At 39.3% G+C, this 22899-nt stretch overlaps 1 protein-coding gene across 17 annotated transcripts in view; it reads left to right on the top strand.

The window, feature by feature from the left end:
* Positions 1 to 22899, top strand: part of Camkii (Calcium/calmodulin-dependent protein kinase II) — a 251592-nt gene that overhangs the window by 91300 nt on the left and 137393 nt on the right. For all 17 annotated transcript variants that reach the window (XM_076798725.1, XM_076798721.1, XM_076798726.1 and 14 more), the window contains one exon: positions 21065 to 21124. In XM_076798725.1, the coding sequence (XP_076654840.1) occupies positions 21065 to 21124 (60 nt within the window). The remainder of the gene's footprint in view (positions 1 to 21064; positions 21125 to 22899) is intronic.

Raw genomic sequence — 22899 nt, 5'->3', positions numbered from 1 at the left:
TGAACCGGAGGATCAACTGTATTATAGTTTATTACAAGAAACTGTAGGATCGAACCGACAAGATATTTACAAGGGTGACCTTTGCTTAGTGTCAATGTTTCACTAGTTCAGAATCAAGAATAAAATGCTCTCGTCCCGCCGCTCCGTCTTGGTATTTATGCCATACGCTGGGCGTTCACAAAACTGAGCTATGGAATTTGATTCGTTGGAAGAAGAGGGTGGAGTTGACAAATCGTTAACCAGAATTTTTAGAGTGGGAGCAGTGGTCGTAAAATAAATGGGAAATCCCGAATTTTCCTAACGGTCGTCCGAAGCGCATCTTCGAATGACCAACGCAGTTATGACTGTAATTTTTATGGTTCGGTCCTAAGACCCTGTGCTACAGGCTAATAAAAAACTACATCCTCGGCCGGCAACGGTTCCTCGGACACTATCGATTGTAACCGAAAGGGTCTAGGTGGATAAGACAGGTCTAGCGGCCCCGGCGGGAATTTGATTGGTATTGTGTGGAAAACCATCATTTTAGGTTGAAAAACAATCCCCTAAAATTTTAAGTCGCTAACCCTTCATTTAAGGGTGATATGAGGGTAAACACCCTCAACTTTAACATTTTTTTTCTCGGTTGTTAATTAAGATATTGAGATGAAATAAAATCGAAAATATTCGAACTTACTTCCTTCATATCATATATTTTTTTCATAATTGTAATTAAATTATTAAGACTAGAAAAAAATTATTTAATTTTTAATTTTTTTTATGCGTGGGGGTGGCAAGCAACCCTTCGAGTGACCACTTCCAAAAAATTCAAGAACAATGTTCTGTTACCTATCTAATACGTACAAAAGTTTCAAGATCGTCGGATTGGTGGAACATAGTTAAATATTGAAAAACAAATGAAATTACGGTATTATAAAGTAGGGATAGTACTATTGGTGGTAGATTTGATTAATGATAATATGTATTTATTATTGATTCTAAGATACTCTGGCTACGATTCTCAGCGTGGCACTCTTAGGCTCATTCGGTTTCTCTGCGACTTCCACTTAAAAGTCCCCAACACTCGCCCGGTCTTGAACCCAAAATCACAAACACCCGCTGTATCGCGCTCGGCTGTGAAACAAGCATTAATTATATTTTTATTTAAACTTAGAAGTGGCAGTTCTAAAGTAATTATTAAAAATATATTCGGTCTGCAACATGAACAACAAGTGTCAGGATATTTCCATCAAATAATTAACGCATTTGAAAAGGATGTTTTGGGAAATCACTTCGGAATAAATGCAAAATCCAGAGCCGACCTCATTTTAAATGAAACAGCGTACGCACCAAGGAAACTTTTTGAAATAAAAGATTCTGAATTAGTGGTCATTTTTGATGGAACATATGTTAGACACGAGAAAAGTAAAAATAATGTATATCAAAGGAAATCATATTCTGGACAGAAGAAAACATCATTATGTAAACCGTTTACAATTTGCACAACAAATGGATATATTATTGACACGGCAGGACCATTTAATGGTACCATGAATGATGCGTCAATCATGAAAATCTTATTAGTAGATCCTAACGGAATAAGTTCACTTTTACAATCCAATGATTTTTGCGTTGTGGACCGTGGTTTTCGAGATGTTGTCGAGCATATAAAAATAGAGGATATAATGTTTTAATGCCAGCTTGTAAAGGAAATCGAGCACAACTGACAACAGCAGAAGCAAATTCATCACGCTTCGTAACAAAAATAAGATGGATTGTTGAAGCTGTCCATGGCGATATTGCACAGAAATATCGTTTATTACACCACAAAATGGACAATAAACTTCTACCATGTCTTAAATCATTGTGTCGAATAGCATCCTTTCTACACAATGAATTTGGTAAAAGATTAGATACAGATCCAGAAATAGATTTAATTATTGATTATATGAAGAATCAACGGATAAAAACAAACACGCTTCAGAAACTAGTAGAAGGAAAAAAATTAAATCGCCGTAGAAAACCATTTACACGAATGACTGCCAACGTTGTAATGGATTTTCCAGAAATGACTGAGAAAGATTTGAAGATCTTATTCACAGGTAACATACTTTCTTGTATATGTATAACATTATCACATATAAAACTATATGCTACTTATGTAATATTATGTACAGGTACCTCAATTAACCCAGGCAGTATGCTAACTAGCGGAGTTAATGAGGAATGATGATATTTTAAATATGGAATATTTAAAGGAAACTAAAAATATTATAAGGGTGAAAGTTCATTCGAGGCATATTAATCGCAAAAGTTATCAATGCTACATTGAATATGTACCACATGCGATTAGTTATACCGGAATTACACGATATACATGCGACTGTGCTAATGGCAACAGAACAGTAGGTTGCTGCTCCCATGTCGCTACCATTATTTACTATTTATCTCATGGGCGATTTAAACCGAAAATTGTAAAACCAGCGGAGATATTAACCAATATATTTGATACGACACATACTGTACCAGTAATTGAGGAAAATAGTGACGAAGATTGAATAAATCTATATTATGATTCCTAAACTTTTCTTTAACACCTACATAATGTCTATTTATATTGCAAATTCGGGAAGACAGGAATAGAATATAATACGATGCGAATAATTGATCAAGGAGGGACATAATCTCCTGATAAGAATTATTAATTAATAATTAGTCGTAAGAAACACTGCACTACACATTATACTATTATAATGGCGTAATTTCATTTGTTTTTCAATATTTAACTATGTTCCACCAATCCGACGATCTTGAAACTTTTGTACGTATTAGATAGGTAACAGAACATTGTTCTTGAATTTTTTGGAAGTGGTCACTCGAAGGGTTGCTTGCCACCCCCACGCATAAAAAAAAATTAAAAATTAAATAATTTTTTTCTAGTCTTAATAATTTAATTACAATTATGAAAAAAATATATGATATGAAGGAAGTAAGTTCGAATATTTTCGATTTTATTTCATCTCAATATCTTAATTAACAACCGAGAAAAAAAATGTTAAAGTTGAGGGTGTTTACCCTCATATCACCCTTAAATGAAGGGTTAGCGACTTAAAATTTTAGGGGATTGTTTTTCAACCTAAAATGATGGTTTTCCACACAATACCAATCAAATTCCCGCCGGGGCCGCTAGACCTGTCTTATCCACCTAGACCCTTTCGCTACGCGACAGGGGAATCATCGTCGGTAATAATTCATCGGCCGTGTCGTGCACAACGAATGCACGGCCGTCCGATTAAATTAACCGTTCGTCGAGCAGCAATTTTACACGGCCGAGGAAACGAGCCCGAAATTCGGAGTGTGTCGCGGGAAATTGGTCGAAGACGCCGACAAACGGAGGGTGAAGGATCGATGGGCCACTCCCCCTCGGCTCGTTTGATTTCTGCCGCGAATCAGAATTTCAAATGGCCGACGAAACCCCCGGGGGCAGAGTGCTCGATTAATTATTCCGGGCCGGAAGTCGCCGGTGCCCACATTTCTTGCGGACTTCCGGCTCGTCTAACCGCGTCCTCCTCTCCCCGAGTCTGGGAAAATTGTTGCAATAATCGCCGGTACTTCGAGAAGAGACGAACGATCCAAGGATCAATTCGTGCACGCGCCACTCGATCGCGAATCGGAAACTGATCCCTCCCCAAGGAAACCGTGAGTCACCCGTTGTTGATCGTTCCGATTAGCAGAGAAAGCGGCGCGGATACACTCTCGCTCGGCTCACGCCGCCGGCAAGAAGAGAAACGATCGCCACCCTTTCTTTTTCTCCCGCCCTGCCTCCCAGTGGATTCTTGCCCCCGCATTCTGCGCGCGACCCTCGAAAATTCCTCTCGACGCTCGAATTCCCCGGCTCTCGATCCCGATCGAACACGACAGTCGAGGTAAGCAGCTTTCCGCCCCGATGTTTCAGCCTTGTTGACGATGGAAACCGTCTAGCTAACGATACCTCCGATTTTCAACCCCTATCGATGACTATACACACACCTGGCCAGGATACTCCCGTTCCATGCTCGACGATCCGCTGGGATTTCGGACGACTCTCTTCGAAATATTGCGCCGCCCGCCTCGAACGCGCTTTTACGCCTTTGGGAGCCGATGCATTTTGCTCCGGGAACATTCTGCAAGTGCCCTCTGGGGCAATGGTTTTCAACGAATAACGAGGAATCTTCGACAATTCCAAATCGGTACATCGGAGCAACGTCCGGGGCCAAATACAGTGTTTCCTCTATATATGTCACAAATGCCTAGCAGATAAAAGTCCAGGAACCATCCCAACCACCGCGGGGTGTACCCTGTGAGCGGGGCATTTTCTTCCATAGTAGTTTTGTAAAAAAATTTGTGCGGTTCATCCCTTTTTCAATAATATTTGCAATTAGAAAGTTGTTCTAACTGTGATTATTAGAAATGGACTTATTCCACTTAAAGAAAAAATATTTTTGCGATAACATTTTGTAGCTAAAATTCTTTGCATTACTTTATCAAGAAATCGTGCACCATTGAATGTATGATTGTAAATATAGAAGGAGGATATAGTGAATTCTGAATATATGTCGCCGAGCCCTGGACGATAAATGTCGCGGAATTATCCCCACCACCTCCCTACTTTAAACCGAGCATTTTCTTCCATACTAGTTTTGTAAAAAAATTTCTGCGATTCATCCCTTCTTTCAATTATTAGTTGCAATCAGAAAGTTGTTTTAACCACTTTCAAAAAGAATATTTTTGCGATAACATTTTAGACCCAAAATTATTTTGATTACTTCATCAAGAAATCGTGCTGCATTGAATGTATGATTATTAGACTGCGGATTTTATTTATGACAAAAATGGGTAAGCAGAATTTAAAGCAGAGCACATATTAAAAAGATTTAAGAGCACGAACGTATTGGTTTTAGCTTAATAAAATAATTAAAAGCAGAAGGACATTTTGATTTCGCTCCTGGGTCTTGCAATCACTGTAAATATTTTTCATTTGGCATAAAGATCCACAGTCTAATGATTATAAATATAAAAGAGGATACAGTGAATTCTCGATATATGTCACCGGAGCCCTTGATGATAAATGTCGCGGGATTATCCCCACTACCGCAGGGTATACCCCGTGAAGGGCCATAACCGAGGCCCCTCGAGGTACTTTAAACGGAGCATTTTCTTCCATACTAGTTTTATAGAAAATTTCATGCGGTTCATTCCTTTTTCAATAATAATTGCAATTATAAAGTTTCTTCAACTATGATTATTAGAAATGTACCTATTCCACTTTCAAAACAAATATTTTTGCGGCAAATCGTGCTCCATTGAATGCACGACTATAAATATAAAAAGAGGATACAGTGAATTCTCGATATATGTCACCGGAGCCCTTGATGATAAATGTCGCGGAATTATCCCCACTACCGCAGGGTATACCCCGTGAAGGGCAATAACCGAGGCCCCTCGAGGTACTTTAAACGGAGCATTTTCTTCCATACTAGTTTTATAGAAAATTTCGTGCGGTTCATTCCTTTTTCAATAATAATTGCAATTATAAAGTTTCTTCAACTATGATTATTAGAAATGTACCTATTCCACTTTCAAAACAAATATTTTTGCGGCAAATCGTGCTCCATTGAATGCACGACTATAAATATAAAAAGAGGATACAGTGAATTCTCGATATATGTCACCGGAGCCCTTGATGATAAATGTCGCGGAATTATCCCCACTACCGCAGGGTATACCCCGTGAAGGGCCATAACCGAGGCCCCTCGAGGTACTTTAAACGGAGCATTTTCTTCCATACTAGTTTTATAGAAAATTTCATGCGGTTCATTCCTTTTTCAATAATAATTGCAATTATAAAGTTTCTTCAACTATGATTATTAGAAATGGACCTATTCCACTTTCAAAACAAATATTTTTGCGGCAAATCGTGCTCCATTGAATGCATGATTATAAATATAACAAGAGGATACAGTGAATTCTCGATATATGTCACCGGAGCCCTTGATGATAAATGTCGCGGAATTATCCCCACAACCGCAGGGTATACCCAAGAAGCATCGAGAGACCTGGGTCGCCGATGAGTGTAAGGTCGCGAGGATCAAAGAATAGTATCTCCTGGCCCATATATGTCCCTGGCGGCCCGTGTTTCGGACATATATCGACTGAACACTCTACTGTTAGAGAAGCGGACAGAATATCCCGCCCGTTGCGCACTGTTTTCTCAGAGTAGGCGTGGCTTCGATCTCCAAAATTCGAGATTCGAATGACCCCTGGGATCCACACAGGCGCACAGGTGTCGCGTTAAGCTGAAAATGGCGTCGTCCGGTTGTATCGGGACGTTTCACCTGCGTGCGCGTCCCGATTCTGCTGATTCAAGGTGAGCCCCGATGCACACCGACCGGCTCTTCCCTGCGCTTTATTCGTTGCAGAAGCGTGCAGTCGAACGCCGGCCTGGCTGGCTGGTAGGTCAAGAGGTTACTGGAGCAAGGTCGCGGCCGGTGGAAGAGGGTGCAGCCGTGGCATCCCACGCGAAACGCAGAGAGACAGAGATAGATAGACAGATAGAGGAGGCCGGTCATCTTCCCTGCCTACTGCAACACTCTTTTTTTTTCTTCTTCTTCTTCCTCCGCAACCCTCGTTACCACTGCAGCAGAAACTGGAACTGAAGCCAAAGATAGAAGCTGTTCCCCTTCCCCACCCCTCTCAATTAATTCCCTTAACGGCGAAACAATCGTTTCGACGTCGCTGAATCTTTCAGCGCCGCGGCGGAACGCCGAGAGCTCCGCTCGCCGAATTGCTTCCCCTACCGGAACTTTATGGCCACCTTAATTATTACGCTCCGACCCAATGAAACTTCTTTAACGAGCAGAAGCCGCGCGCCGGGGGGAATAAGAAGTCCCGGTTAACTCGCGAAACTCGAATTCCAGGATGCTCCGCGGCGGTCGGGATGGAGTTCGCAATGTTCGTTAGGACCTCCGGCCTAACTGTTACGCGAACAGAACGGCGAACACCCTGTCTTCGTGGTCGGTAGTCGAGTTGCGGAACAATGCACCGTGCTGTACATTCGATGGCGAATAGATGAGACCTCAACTCGGACCTTTCGCCATCGACTTCGTTGGTCGACGAGAACTGTTTAGGTGTCGATCGTTCGAATCGGCGGGACGGTTAACGGTGTTGCGAGTCGCGTGTTGACGTTCGAAGAGTCAAGACGTCTGTCTTGTTCCACGAGGTACGCGTGTTATGATCTGCCATTGGTTACAGTGAGTGTTGTGTTTCCTTGTACCGATGCTCGTCGCGATTGGAATCGCGAGTTTGTATTCCTAAATTCTAATTGTCGAGAGATATATTCCTGTGTACAGGAATCTCTCCCACGGAAATCATGATCACAGAAAATGTACTGCAAGTTAAGAACGCCACAGTAGCTACATACGCCAGTGTAATGCAAAAAGTTTGTTTTCCTTCGAAAGAATATGCCATAGTTCTAGACGCGCATGATGACATCACCATCAAAGAATACATAATTGCAGTGGCAAAGGTCACCGATCCTATCAATATAAGGTTTGGCTCAAGAATCTCTAATAATAGAGTATGTATATACTTATCTGAGAAATCCTTAGTAGCCGAGATCACGTCAAAAAATGACTGTATAAATATTAAAGGCCGTCTAGTATCTGTTAGACCTTGTATCATGAAATCTAAACGCATTACTCTTTCTAATGTGTGCCCTGGCATCCCACATTCTGTGATATTGGACTCTTTTAAACAAATGGGAATTAGAACAGTTTCACCCATGTCCTTCATCAGAGTGGGATTCTCTGAACCAGGATTCTCACATATCCTCAGTTTTCGTCGACAAATCTACATCCATCCAGATGATGTAAGCAAACTTACGGAGAAAATACAAGTTAACTTCGAGGATACTTCATACTGGATTTTCATCTCAACGGATAGTCTAACTTGTTTCCTGTGTAAGAAGGAAGGTCATGTGGCTAAACACTGCCCGACCTCTATCTATAATCCAATTCAACGGTATAACGCTCCTTCCTTATTGACTCGTGTAGAGGATCCTGACGTGGACACGATGAACTGTCCTCAATTAATCAGCCAAAAAGACTTGCAAGAAACCTTTCCTGATCCTGGTGAAGCTAAAAATCTTGGATTAACCAAAGGTTTTAGTAAAAGACCTCTCTCCTCTACCATGTCAAATACTTCACACGGCATCTCGGAGAAACCTAAAAAAGTACACTCTACTGTTTTTTTGAACATTACTTCAGGTAATGACTTAGCTGATGCAAACTTCTCAAATCCTATCTCAGCTAAAAGTTCAGTCGTTCCAGTTAAGAAAAAGAAAAAAATTGAGAACTCTAGTGAAATGGTTAGCTCTAAGACAATGGATGAATTGGACCAAGCTTTGGATCCAATTAGGCATATTCTTAGTCAACATCCTGATACATATATCTTACGATACGATCAATACAAAGAATTTCTATCAAAAGCCAAGGGTAATTCAAACATCGTTCAACTGGCCCACTCCTTCACTGACGACCTATCTCAACTTGTGAAGATGCTTCGGGAAACTTACTCTAGTCTCTCTAGTAGATCTATTAAAAATAGAACCTCTAGAATTATCAAGAAATTGGAACTTAACAACAGCTGGTCCGAAGATAAGGAAAAAGATATCTCCAACACATCTCTAGACCTTGGAACCGACTCCGATGTGACCCTCTCTCTCGAAGATCTTGCTCACACTCCACAGAAAACTTAAGCTTATCTACACTATTCATGAATATTAATATTTCGAGCTATCGCATTAACACTAACCTCAAAGCTGTCTTTGGAATTGCAGAGGCATTTCTACTTGCAATGTTAAACTCCAAAAATATTTCGAGGATGTTGACAAAATTTATTGGCGTGGAAACTATGCTTAATAGTAACAAAAAATTCGATCTTTCTCATACACTCATTTCTTTAGTCTCACTGTTTATATCCTTAGTGTTATTATTGTATTCGAAAACGTTCATTCTATTGTCTCAATCCTAGTTATAAGCCACCTACGTAATGTAAAGTTAGCATGCACAGCCATGTGCATGCTGCTAATAATCCCATGTGGGGTTTTATAGCTTAATAAAAAAAAAAAAAAAAAACGGTGTTGTGAACTCGGTGGTGGGTCAAGAAGCAGTTAGGGATTTCGCCGGTGCGTCCGGTATGTTTGGCGAAATAGCTAAATAAATGGAAAATAAATGAAAACTAGCCGATTAAAGCCGCGCCAGCGAACGTCGAGGGGTTGCAACCGAGTGGTCGTCTGGCGGATGGATCGATGATCACCGATCGCAGGTGGAAGTCTCCGTACTCGTCCTTGACGGTCTCCCGTGGCCGGATAAAAATACGATCTTCCTTGTTCGCACGCGTGTGCATCGTTGACGGACGTCGCCGCTTTGTGAGCCGAGGGATCGGTCCTTTTGCGTTCACAAGGCCGGTTACTTTGCGTCCGACGGAGCACGAATGTCACGAAAGTCGGCGAATATTCTCTTTCGATCACTTTTTCTCTCTCGCTCTCTTGGCCCTTGTTCTTCATCCTTGGCCGGCGTTACACGGGGGACGTGAACGGAGACGGAGAGGGTTGAGAACGATGGGACAACACGAAGGCCGTTCGACCTGCAGCCCTTGATCTCTCGGGCGTGATAAGAATGTCGCGGACTCCCGTGCACCCTGCGTTTTCCGATGCTATCGGCCGGAGGGGGCGATCCTCTTCTTCTACTCTCTTCTCCCACCCCCTTTCTCTCTCTCTCTCTCTCTCTCTCTCTCTCTCTCTCTCTCTCGGTCTCTCTTGACACGACGAGTCCACGTGGCGAGAAAATCCGAGTCGAGTGGGTGTACAGTAGGGTGGACCTTAGTTGCTCTTGTGCAAAATTTTTTTTTAAATTCATTTGATGCGACCCTTGCAATCTGTTCTACTCGGTAAAAAACTAATTCCCTCCAAATTTCAAATCGATCGGACAAAGGGAAGACGTGTCGCAACGAGTTTGTTTATGCAAAAAATTTTAATTTTGCGAAAAATGAAAAAGTACACATTTTTTCAATCCCACTGGTCATTAAACACTATTTTAATGTAATATTCTTATTATATCAAAGCAAAAATTAAATTGTTTAATGAATTTGTTTAAGCAAAATTTTTAATATTTATTTTTTAAATATTAAATTTGATCTCACATTAATATAAGGAAAAGTGGAAAAAGACAGTTAAATACTTATAATTAAATATTTTATTTATAGGCCTAATTATAATAAGAGTATAAATAATTTTTAAAAATCTGTACTTAATGTTGTTTTATCAATTTTTGGGTATTTTTCCCTATAATCGGTTACAATTTGTAATATGAATTGTTTTTCTTCTTCGTTTTTACATAACGTTAAATTATAATCTTTCATTAATTTTACTGCTCTTTCTGCAACGTCATTCACAACTTCTAATTTTGTTATAATACCTATCGCTTCGGTATAATTATTATTAGTTTCCCATAGTGCTGGATCAATTAAAAGAAAATCTGAATTTATATTGAACCGTTTGAAAAAATTATTTGATTCAGATGATACGAAATGTTGTATTTCCAAATTCGCAAGATTTTTAATTTCTATAGTCGTTGTCATGTATCTCTTATAATTATTATTATTGTTTACATTTTGTAGTGCTTGCACCATTGATCTTTTTGTTTCTACTGAAACTTTTTTATCAAATAGCGCCGCATTCTCCGGTGACAAGTACCATAAATGTTTTTATTAAATTAACATTTTTGTAATGAATTATATTTTTGATGAATTCTAGATCTACACGTGGCGCCATAGCAGCCATTGGGGTCAAAATCCACGGCTCAATATAAATGTTAATTAGAAATACACATGTATCTCTAATGCTACTATACTCTTCCTGGTTGAGAGGAAATTCGTTTCGAAAAATAAATATTTTTAAAGTGTATATTATTTTAGCCATCCACCTCGCATGGTGAAATGCGCCAGGCATTTTGAATGAAATGCCACCCAAAGGAATCCCCCCAAGAAAAATTATTGCTAATTCTAAAAGTTCTTTGTAGTCATCTCTTGGGTGACTCATTTTTGTGTAATTTTTAAAAATTTCGATTTTTTTTTGTATATCATTAATATGTTTCAGAACGTAATCGTCGTGCGTTCCCGGGATGTAATTATTTTTATTAATTTCAGGCCAACTATTTTGAAATTTTTTAAAAAGTTGAATATTCGGGCCTGTTGGCGACCGTTTGGCGCGCTCATAGCTCTACTCCGTAATGTAATAAACCAAAATATTGACAATATTGTTGAAACTTTCAAGTAAAATTTCTTATTATACAACCAAAAGATGATATTTTTATGTTATAACAGTAACTCTTATCATTAAAACATAAAATTTGAGTTGCATGTAAAATTAAAGGGAAATTACTGAAATTTTCAAACTTCAAACCGATTGCGACACCCTTTCCTGTTGTCCAATTGAGTTCTTCTTTTGCAGAACTTTTTTTTTTATCTGGAACAGATCTAGGGGGTCGCATAAAAAAAATCAGATGGTCGAAAAATAAGGTCCACCCTAGTGTACAGTGGCCTACAAGAGTCTCCATATAGACCCTTTGCATTCCGAGACGTGTCAAAGATTCCATCTGTTTTTCCGATGGAGTGTCGATATTCTAACAATTATGAAAATGTTGTGAAGAGTGACACAGTGGAAAGATCGAATGTGAATATATTGCTTTAGACTTGGCTTTCGAATTACAGCGACTTCTCTATATATGTCGCCAACGCCTGGACGGTAAACGTCGCGGAACTATCCCCACTACCGCGAGGTATACGCGAGGGGCCGCGAAGATCGAGAGGCTTCATAACACGGCTCGAGTATGTCTCCTGTACGATACATGACGCTGGCAAGACCTCTGTTGTTTATTTTGCAAATGGCCCGAATTTGCCAATTATTTTTCGTTGCCCATAACTACGCGTACAACTTCAAGTTAGCTGTCATAACCAACATTTGCGGTTAAGTATATTCAGAGTATATACGATCATTTTGGACACAAGTTTTCGCAGTTGGTTCAATAATTATAACCATCACTTTGAAAGTGGCCTAAGTCCAGTTCATTATGTCCTTCGGACATTATAAAACAGTGCCGGAAAGGTAATAACTTTGTTCTAAATGAAACGAAGCAAGAGGATTTCATGTCAATAAAATTTTTGGAGGACGCAATTTGTAAAAGGGCAAAGGATTCTAACGGAGAAACAATAAATTGGTTGAAAAGATGCTGGATGCGTTTTTTGAGAGATGAACCATATCAAATTTTCTTTAAGATATCAATGGATGAGGATGCAAAGTTTAAAATCCTGGATTTATTACCACGTCGGGGTAGACCAAGAAAGTTCGAAAATATTGTATTGACAACACTTTAGAAAAATATAAGACGAATTACAACAGCGAAATACAAGGACATGATGGACTTATTACGATACATACCATCGGAGAACCATGACTTCTTCAAATCCCTCCCGCATACACGAAATGTAGATGAGCAGTAAATTGTTATGTAATTTATGTAGTTACAAAATGTCCTGAATTGCATAAATTGTGTTTCTGAAGTGTTGTAAAGATATATAAAGTAAATTGAGTATTGTTTTTTCAATTTGAAGCATTTTAAATTATGTCGAATGGACTTGGGCTCTATCAAATTTTATAACGAATCTGGTTGTTAACTTTGAAAGTAGCTTAACTCCATTTTTTGTAAGAAAACACATATTATTCACTTAATAATTGCTATTATTTTAATAGGAACTGTAAATTGAACTCTTTCAGATACACTTAAGCAGTATGACACATTGGTATCCTACACGTATATTTTTAATTTTATTGAAACACAAACCCCTAAATATTTCAATCTTCTTTCAATCTTTTTATAAGTGGACTTAGGCCATTTTCGAAATAAACGGCTCAATATCGAGAATTCACTGTACAGTGAATTCCCGTTATAAGTCAGTGTAAGCTTCGCGACTGAAAGTCATTGGAACTACCCACACCACCGCGGAGTATACATTGTGTCAGAGAAAGACATTTTCTCAGCCTTCTTGTCACTATCCGTCTCTATGTCATAAACCTATGACAACCTATGACCTATGTCCTCACGTGAGGTCATAGGTTTATGACATAGAGACGGATAGTGACATTTGCATTTTCAGCGTGCACTGTGTATTTCAAATGCAACGTTCGGCGAGAACCTCGTCTAAATGTCTCTCGCCAGAACCGCGCAACTGACTTATAGCGAGAATTCACTGTACTTCGTGCTTCGGACGTTAAGAGATTAGGAAGAAAAGGGACCAGAAACGCGTTGATATAAAATTATAAAAAAGTATTTGCACCAAGTTTGTGATGCATACGGACAAACTCAAATGTCTATTGATTATTTTATGTTAGGTCGGTAGTCACCGACTACAGTGTTTTCTCGATGTATGTCTACAACATGGGCCTTGCCAGTGACATATATCGTCCAGGAGATAATATTCTTTGATCCACGACCCATATTATCGAGCTTCGAATCCTCTCACAGAGTAAACACTCGCGGCAGTGGGGATAGTTCTGCGACTTTTATCATCCAAGTATTTGCGACATGAATCGAGAAAAGACTGCACCTGGGACGCAAGGTAAAACAAGAATGTTCCGATCTTAAGGACATTTAAAACTAGAACTGCCGACAGCTGAGACATAACGATCTCTACCAAAACTAGTCAAAATGACTGGTCTTTAAAAACTACGTAATAGTAGAATATTTTTATATTTATTGATTTATTATTATCTTACAAAAGGAATTGCATGTTTTGAGATCATAAAAACTATATAATCACAACTATAATAATAACAATAAGTACAATAATGAAGAATATTTAGTACCAAAATCTTTGGTAACAAGAATATTAAAATAAATGTCCATTGGTAAATATAAGAAGTATAATATAATAATAATAAACGTAATGGAATAAATAAAATACAAATATAACTTAAATTATTAGATACAAAAGTTATCATTCGTCACAGTTCTTACAAACGTAAAGTTTCTTCTGCGTGCATTTTCCGCATACATATTGTTTACAAAGATTGCAAATGGTGGTAGTCTTATTATTATTACAGTACCCTATCCGACACCATTTGCGCGAATAAGGTGAGTTCTTTAACGTACTTTGGATCTCAGATGCTCTTTGTTCTATCCGTGATTTTTCATAGTCAGCGGCAAGTTCATCTGCTAATTGAAACATAAAATCTTTTCTGGATGTCTGCTCACCTGTGGTTTCCTTATATAAAATCCAGGCATTTATGCCAGCTAAATCTAAAATATTAAGAAATACTTGAAGTGGCCATCTTCTTGATCCCGACCTCACGCTATATTTTTTTGCCATGTGGTCTGCTATATCTACCCCAAATTTTGTTTTATTATAAAATTCGACCGTTTCAGGTAGGCCCTTTCCGCTTTTTCCAATTTTGACGGTTTCATGTTTTGACCTCAGGATAAAAACTTTCTTCTTCGGCTTACTTTTATAAATTGCGAGTGTAATCTCATTCGATCGATAACAGCCGCGACGAAAAGCGAGCCATGGTGTCCTCCTTCGTTTTACAAATTTTTGTGAGTTCTCTTCTGTTTCCGCGTATTGTGCCAACCAGTGTGGTTCTTTTAGCTAACAATTTATATGCCAGCGACAAGCTTGTAAAAAAATTGTCGGTCGTTATGGTTCTTCCCTTCATACTATACGGTTCAATAAGTTCACACCAGTCAAATTGACTGGCACTGGTACAAGTAGCCATGATAAAAAATTGCTTTTATCTTAAATGAACAAAACAAAATTAAAGTTTATTATATTATTCCTTCAGCTGTCCTTGCACAAGTCATTACGTCATCGCGGAGAAAAAATATAACACGAAGTAGGAATTTTAAAATAAAGTTGTCAAACCAGTCGTTTTGACTGGTGTGGTAGGTCTAGTGTTAATTTTTGCGTTATTCCTCGCTAGAATTTGTCGTTTCGGCCACTGTGCGTCGTCGCGTATATAATAATTAAATCAGGTTGTATCTCGACGATCTTGGCCCCCGCCCGTCCGCCGCATTAAACAACCAGAATTAACGAGCACCTACGACGAGACGAGGGTCCGCGAAGAACACTGGAACCCGACGAGGAGAAGCAAATTGGAGGACGGGGCCACTCGAAAAGGAAAAGGAAGAAGAAAGACAGCCGGGAAAAGAGGGAGAGGAAACTGGGTTACCCCCGACGAGACGGGACTCTACGGGAGAGACGATTCGAATCGCAACCGAGCGAAATTATCGGCGAAAAATCGCTCGGGAACACGTAGCATCTCTCGCGCCGAGAGAACTTTGTCCCGTAATTTTTGCTTAATGGATACTCGCTCGGGCTGCATTCTAATCGATCATCCCCCTTAAAGTCTCGTTATCGTGCTCTTCGCTTCCTTAAGACTCTTGCCCAGGTTCCTCGTACCGCGCGACGATACGGGGGTGTACCCCGTGTAATATGCGTATATGGGCTTGGCCAACGCAATTCTATTCGATATTCTTCTTTGTTCGTTAACAAACCGCGAAATTACCTTCGATCGATTCGACTGCAAGTGGCTTTCTTGTTAGTCACAGTTATGCGCATTTGTTATAACTAGAACAAGCGGATTTGATGCGTTCGCACGACAGGATCGGAGTGTCTCGGTGCATTGTTTTCCATCCATTCGAATTGGCGAAGGAAGAACAACAAATGACGACGGGGCGAAAATTGCACAGATGACTGGCGCACTCCAGTTTCTCGCGACACGCGCGCAACAAGTTTCGATTTTGCGGAAGGATCGCAATGAAGATTGCTGGTCCGAGATTGGTCGACGGGGGAGCCAGTTTCCACGGAATGAATGATCGTTCAGGGGAGCGAGGGGACGGTCCCCGTCGGGACCGGGGACAGATTATCGATCTCGCGATTCTCGAAGGAGTATCGGCGTGTTCCGTGGCTTGTGTACAGAAAGGAAACAGGAAATCGTCCTCGAAATGACTCGGCCATCGGCAAATCCAATTTTATCGTGGCCCTTGCTGGATTACCCACGGGGAAACTGGTCGGGGTAGCTCGTTGGGAAATTCGATTTCGCGGTAATGATTATACCCGGCATTGGCTGTCCTTGCCGCGGAACTTTTGCGATAAAGCTCGCGCGAGGATCCACGGGAACGAGCCCCGCAACGATCCAGAGAGAGGGAGAGAGAGAGAGAGAGAGAGAACGATCCCGAATCGATTGCGATCGCAACGGTTCGCGTCGCCGCACAGTGCGGACAAGTCGGCACATCTCACTGCATATTTATTTGACGATGTATGAAAATTTCCTTTGGCAGAACTGCATATTAGCAGGAAATTCATATTATTATTCATTTAAAAATCATTGAACAATTTGTTTTATGCATAAACATTGTTTTTTTTTTCAATCTTTTCATTTTATTGTTAAATTTAATTTTTTGTGACTAATTACCATTATACAGGGTGGCCCACATAACTCTGAACAGCTCAATATCTCGAAAACTATGCCATCGATTTTAAAGTTCTTAGTCTTAAATTGCATGGAACTGAAGGGACTTTCTGACTACATAAACGTGAAGTGGCCTCCCTTCCCCTTTAACGGGGGAGGGGAGGTACCTTTGTCATTTTAAATGGAACCCCCTATAAAATGTTACATATTTAGATTCTACCGGAAAAAACAAGTCAATTTTGTCTGAAACATTTTTTTGTCAGATACTTCCATGATGAGATATAACGGTTTGAAGTTTCGAGTTGTGGGTACTTGAAGCGCTCGGAAATAGCGTTATGGAATTATACGCGCTTGAGTCCTTTGCTTATTCATGAAGAAACACAAACAATAATATTTACAATTCTTGAGTTTGACTCACTTATCTATGAAAACGTTTTCAGTTTGGAGCTGTTATTCAAGCAGTAACATTGTGATTATGGCTACTTTTGACACAGAAGTGAATATGTTGTTAACGATAGGTGAATGCCAAAAAAATTATCGGCGTGCAGCAGTGATGTTTTTTGAACGTTATGAGATCAAACAATGTCATGCAACATTTCATAATTTAGAAAAGCCGCTTCGCGAGCACGGTGAATTGTATAAAAAAACTCGCAATAAACCTAAAGCTGTCACTAATGAAAATAATAGTGCCAGTATTCTTGCTGCAATTACACTAAATCCTCATATTAGTCAACGTACACTTGCACAAACATCGCATATTAGTCGTTCATCAATTCAACGAATTTTGAAACGGCAAAAGTATCATCCATATCACATGGTTTTATCACAAGAGCTTTCGATAGCAGATTACGATTACCGCGTAAGATTTTGTGAGTGGCTGCAGGGTGTTGTGGAAAATGACTTTTTGTGCAAAATACTTTTTTCCGATGAGGCCACTTTTATGAATTCAGGGCATGTAAATAGACATAATCTGCATTATTGGGCCGTGGAAAACCCAAATTGGATGCGATGTGTTCCCTTTCAACATCGATGGTCTTTAAACGTTTGGTGTGGCCTAATAGGAGATTTTGTGATTGGACCTTATTTTTTTCAAGAAACTGTAACATCTGCAAGTTATTGTGATTTCTTAAAAAATCATTTGCCTGCGCTTTTGGAAGATGTGCCACTGCACGTTAGAAGAGAAATGTGGTTCCAACAAGACGGCGCTCCTCCACATTTTGCAATCATCACCAGGCAATTTTTGAACGAAAAATTTGGGAACAAATGGATAGGTCGTGGGGGACCTCTTCAATGGCCTCCTCGATCCCCCGATCTAACACCATTAGATTTTTTCTTATGAGGATATGTAAAGGACAAAGTTATGTTTGAACCACCGACGACAAAAGAGGATGTGAAACAAAGAATACGTGACGCTTGCGCTTCAGTGACTCCCGAAATGTTAAAAAATGTTAGAACAACTTTGATGTTTCGAGTAAATAAATGTTTACAAGCCCGTGGTGGACATTTTGAACATTTAATTTAAAGTACATTTTATTTCTTCACGAATAAGCAAAGGACTCAAGCGCGTATAATTCCATAACGCTATTTCCGAGCGCTTCAAGTACCTACAACTCGAAACTTCAAACTGTTATCCTAATAATTCTGACAAAAAAATGTTTCAGACAAAATTGACTTGTTTTTTCCTGTAGAATCTAAATATGTAACATTTTATAGATGGTTCCATTTAAAATTATAAAGGTACCTCCCCTGCCCCGTTAAAAAGGAAGGGAGGCCACTTCACGTTTATGTAGTCAGAAAGGCCCTTCAGTTCCATGCAATTTAAGACTAAGAACTTTAAAATCGATGGCATAGTTTTCGAGATATTGAGCTGTTCAGAGTTATGTGGGCCACCCTGTATATGCATTAGTAGCCAAATTTAGATATTTGTAAAAAAATTTGCCCATGGAGGCACTCTCTAAAGTGCCAAAAATCGAAAAATATTATATTAACTGTAAATGAGTGTGCAATAATAATTCTCTGTAATGGAAAGTGTTTACCAAGGAATATGCATTCTTTGTACATTTGATAAAGTAGATTTATTTTTTGTACAAATTTTCCACGTCGGTTTTATTTGTTAATTGCATATAAAACTTCAAATTAACATAAAACAAAAACGGTAAAATATGTCCTGAGATTTATACATATTCGGATACATTACTTATTATAGTTTAAGAATTTCATAGTTTTGTCTGCCACTTTTTGCGACTCTCAATTTTATAAACTTTTTAAGAAGTGTCCATACCTTTCCTTTAGGATCTACCGTGGAAAATTTGTTATTTTCTTTTTAAATGTATTAGTTATATTGTTAAATTTCATTTTCTGTGAATAATTAACAATAAGTATACATTTGTAAACAGATTTGGTTGTAAAAAATTTTGCCATTTGTTCGCCACAGTTACAGTGGGGAATTTACTGGGAAAGTTCAATATTCGTGTATATCACGACATGAAATACATTTCTTTTGCAAAACATGCGTATTAGGATGGAAATTGTTAATAATAATCATATAATAATCATTCTTATGCATAATACAATTTTGCAATAATTATATATCAATCATTTTTATGTATTTCTAATTTGTTTTTAATATATGTTTTATAACTATTGAAAAAGTAATAAGAATGTAAGGATAGATCGAGATGTGCAAGATCACGAGAGTCAATGATTTTGGGTCGCAATCAAAGTACTGAGAATGACTCGGATAGCGAATAGCGTTTTGTTAAGTTTATTCATTTTATTCACTAGTATTATAATTTGTTTAAGTTTATTATTGTTAATATTACATATGGTTCATTTATTATTAATTTTGTTCTAAACTTGTTAGTTTGTAAAAATAAATTTGTTAATTTTTAATAATAAATTTGTTTTTTTGTTAAAATTATTAACTATATTGGTAAATATAATTGTCTGTAGAAAATGTCCTCTATATATACATTAATAAGCAAACTACGAGAAGTGCCGAATACAGGCCGTTTGTCCGCACTGTGCGCCGGGGCGAAATTTTAAAGGGCAGCGCGTGCCGCTGGAAAAAGCGATGGTCGATCGATTGAAAAATTGTTAACTCGCTGCCCGGACTGCTCTTATTTTTAAAAGATGCGAATCCCCATGGAAACCCGCGGATCTAATTAGCCGAATCGCTGCAAGGACGAGACGCCGCGCCGCGCCGAGCAGCCGCGTTGAAAATAGAGCAAGAAGGCCAGAAGAGAAACATCATCGGAAAGTTTTGTAAGTTTTATAACGAGGCGGATCGGTCGCGGCGCAAGTAGCTATTAAAAGGGACGCATTCTCCACGCAGAGTATGGAAAACACACTATAAATATTCTATGAGCCTTGATCGATATCTAATTATTCTCGCCCCCTCTCGAACGTCGCGCGATTACTTCGAATGTTTCTGCTTGTGTACGGGAACTTCCCATAATTCGAATTAAGCCCTTGGGATTCTAAGACCTTTCAGCTTCTTGTCTACAGCAGGGACCATAACTGTTATAACCGAGAAGAAATAAAGTAATGGAATAGCAAATATTTTGTCGACTAAAGTCGTACTGGTTACAAATAAAGATTATAAGTAACCGAAGATTATTTCTCTTGTTGGTAAGTGTTATCGTCGAGAGAAATTCATTTCGATCAGTTATAACAGTTATCAGTGTGAAGCATGATATTTCGTATTATCCCTACATTATAATACTGTAATTTAATCTATTTTTCAATATTTAATTATGTTCCACCAATTCAAGCACCTTGAAACTTTTGTATATATTAGATAGGTAACAGAGCATTGTTCTTGAATTTTTTGGAAGTGGTCACTCGAAGGGTTGCTTGCAACCCCCACCCCTAAAAAATTAAATAATTTTTTGCTACCCTTACTAATTTGATCACAATTCTGAAAAAAATATATGACATGAAGGAGGTAAATTCGAATATTTTCGTTTTTCTTCCATATGAATATCTTAATTAACAACCGAGAAACAAAATGACACAGTTAAGGGTGTTTACCCTTATATTATCCTTAAATGAAGGGTTAGCGACTTAAAATTTTGTGGGATTATCTTTCAACCTAAATCCATTGTTTTCCACACAATACCAATAAAAATTATGGCCGTGGCCGCTGGACCATTCTTATCCTGTTAGGCCCTTTCTCTCATTGATAATTATTATGTGCGATCAAAATGAACGTCTCTCATCGATAACTGCTTCGAGCAATCGAAACCGTTTTTCTTCATCGATAACAGTTATCGAGGAGGATCCAATTTTTCGGACACTAATAACTGTTACTTGTAACCGAAAAGTATAAAAATCGATATTTTTTAATCATTTCGTTCTTGGAATTTGTTTCTTTATGTTTCGTGTAGATTATCTTAAAATTCAATAATAATCTACTTTTTACTAATAATTTTTCTCGTAGAAAATTTTAGAATAACTGTTATTTTTGGTTCCTGGTCTACAGCAATCAAACATGTTACTGACGCCCACGCTATTTTTCTGTTGCAGACTTTCAGAAACTCGAACGTGAGGCGCGGATATGCAGGAAGTTGCAGCACACAAATATCGGTGAGTGGTCGTCGACTAATTAACGAATGCAAACGACATTAACAGTCCTCTACGAACGTAGATGCGTTCTACTAGAACCGAACAAATGGCACACGTGTTGCACCGGGGCGAACCCCGAAGCCAGTAGATACGGTCGATTTTGGTCAGACACGCAGGCGCGCGGTAATCGCGCGAGGCCTCGCTTTGCGATTTTCTCGGCGACGAACCAAGCAAGCTTTTCTCGCGAGACCTCCGCGAATTTGTTCCGTGGATTGTCGATCGTGTTCAGGAATTTTGACGCGGCGGTAGCCTAATCTCCGTCGCTACGAGAACTCTTTCGACGCGGTCTCGCGAAAATGTCGAGAGTGCATCATCCTTGCGCGATGAAAACGCATTCGGTCCAGTCTTCCGATTCGCGACCAAATGGAGGCGAATAGGTAGACGCAGGAGGTAATTAGAGGGAAATAGAAAGGAATAGAGGGAGGGTAAGGAGGGAAGACGGAGGGGAGGGCTGGAAGCTGGACAAGTGTAAAGGCGAATTCGCCGGCCGTGGCTGCCAGCCTATTTCCATTCGCGCGTTTATTCACTTTCCTTGGTTTATTGGATTCCAATATCGCCCACTGGTTATTTCCTCGCTTATAATTTCCATCGTTAGCTCGGCGCGGCGCGGCGCGGCGCGGCGCGGAGCGGCGACATCGGATCGATAAAGAGCTTCCACGTGCCCTTTGCCACGCTTCGCGGAATATATTTCCACGACCCGCAACCCACAAAAGCGCCCTTTTAACTACATGCATCGGTGGAGGGCAATTTCATAGTCGGCCAAGGGAACAAGGGCTCGGACTCATCGTTCACCGAGCAAACGCGCGGAAACCGACTACAGCGATCTCTCTATATATGTCGCCGAGGCCTGGATGATAAATGTCGCGGAACTATCCCCACTACCGCGGGGCATAGTGAGGGACCGCGGAGCTCGAGAGGCCTCAGTCGCCGAGGAGTGTAAACATAACTAGAGTATGTCTCCTGGACGATACAAGTCGCTGGCAATACCTGTGTTGTGGACATGCAGTGGCTCACGAAAGTATTCGAACGCTTACGTTTACAAATTTTAATGAATAAAATAAGATGTATTAAACTGATCTGTATAGAAGAATTTGGTATCTGTAGTAAGGGGGAAGTCTCAAGATTATGTCAGTAAAATTTGAAATGGATTCAACAGCGTAGGCAGAAGTTATGATATATTTATTAGAAACACGCGTAATAAGTGAGTCACAAAAGTATTCGAACGCTGTAACGCTGTTGATATGTTTTCATCTTTCTTAGAAAGGAATGTACACATTACTACTAAATGAAAACGTTGGTACGTTCAGTTGATGTTAAGGCATCGTTTCCGTAACAGCAACGTAGAACTGTGCACAGTAGTAGTGAAAATGAAGACTAAAAAGTCAGAAACACAAAAGCGTGAAAGAGAAATGGTACTTCGATTGCATAAGGATGGGAAATCATATAACGAGATTGCAGAAATTATAAACAGAAGTAAGTCTGCAATACATTATATTATTAAAAAATCAAAAAATGAAGGAACAATTGCGAACAACGCTCGATCAGGTCGACGAAAGAAATTAACTGAAAGAGAACAGAAAATTATCATCCGCGAAATAAAAAAAGATCCTACTATATCCGCTCCTAAACTCAGAAATATAGTAGCTGATATGTTTCATAAAGAAGTTCATCCCGAATTATGTCGACGAATCTTACGAAATAATGATTTTCATGGCAGAGTACCACGAAAGAAGCCG

Source organism: Halictus rubicundus, chromosome 13 (assembly GCF_050948215.1).
Source record: "Halictus rubicundus isolate RS-2024b chromosome 13, iyHalRubi1_principal, whole genome shotgun sequence".
Lineage (NCBI taxonomy): Eukaryota > Metazoa > Arthropoda > Insecta > Hymenoptera > Halictidae > Halictus > Halictus rubicundus.
Note: the sequence above shows the minus strand (reverse complement) of the source record. Positions and strands in the feature narration are given on the sequence as shown.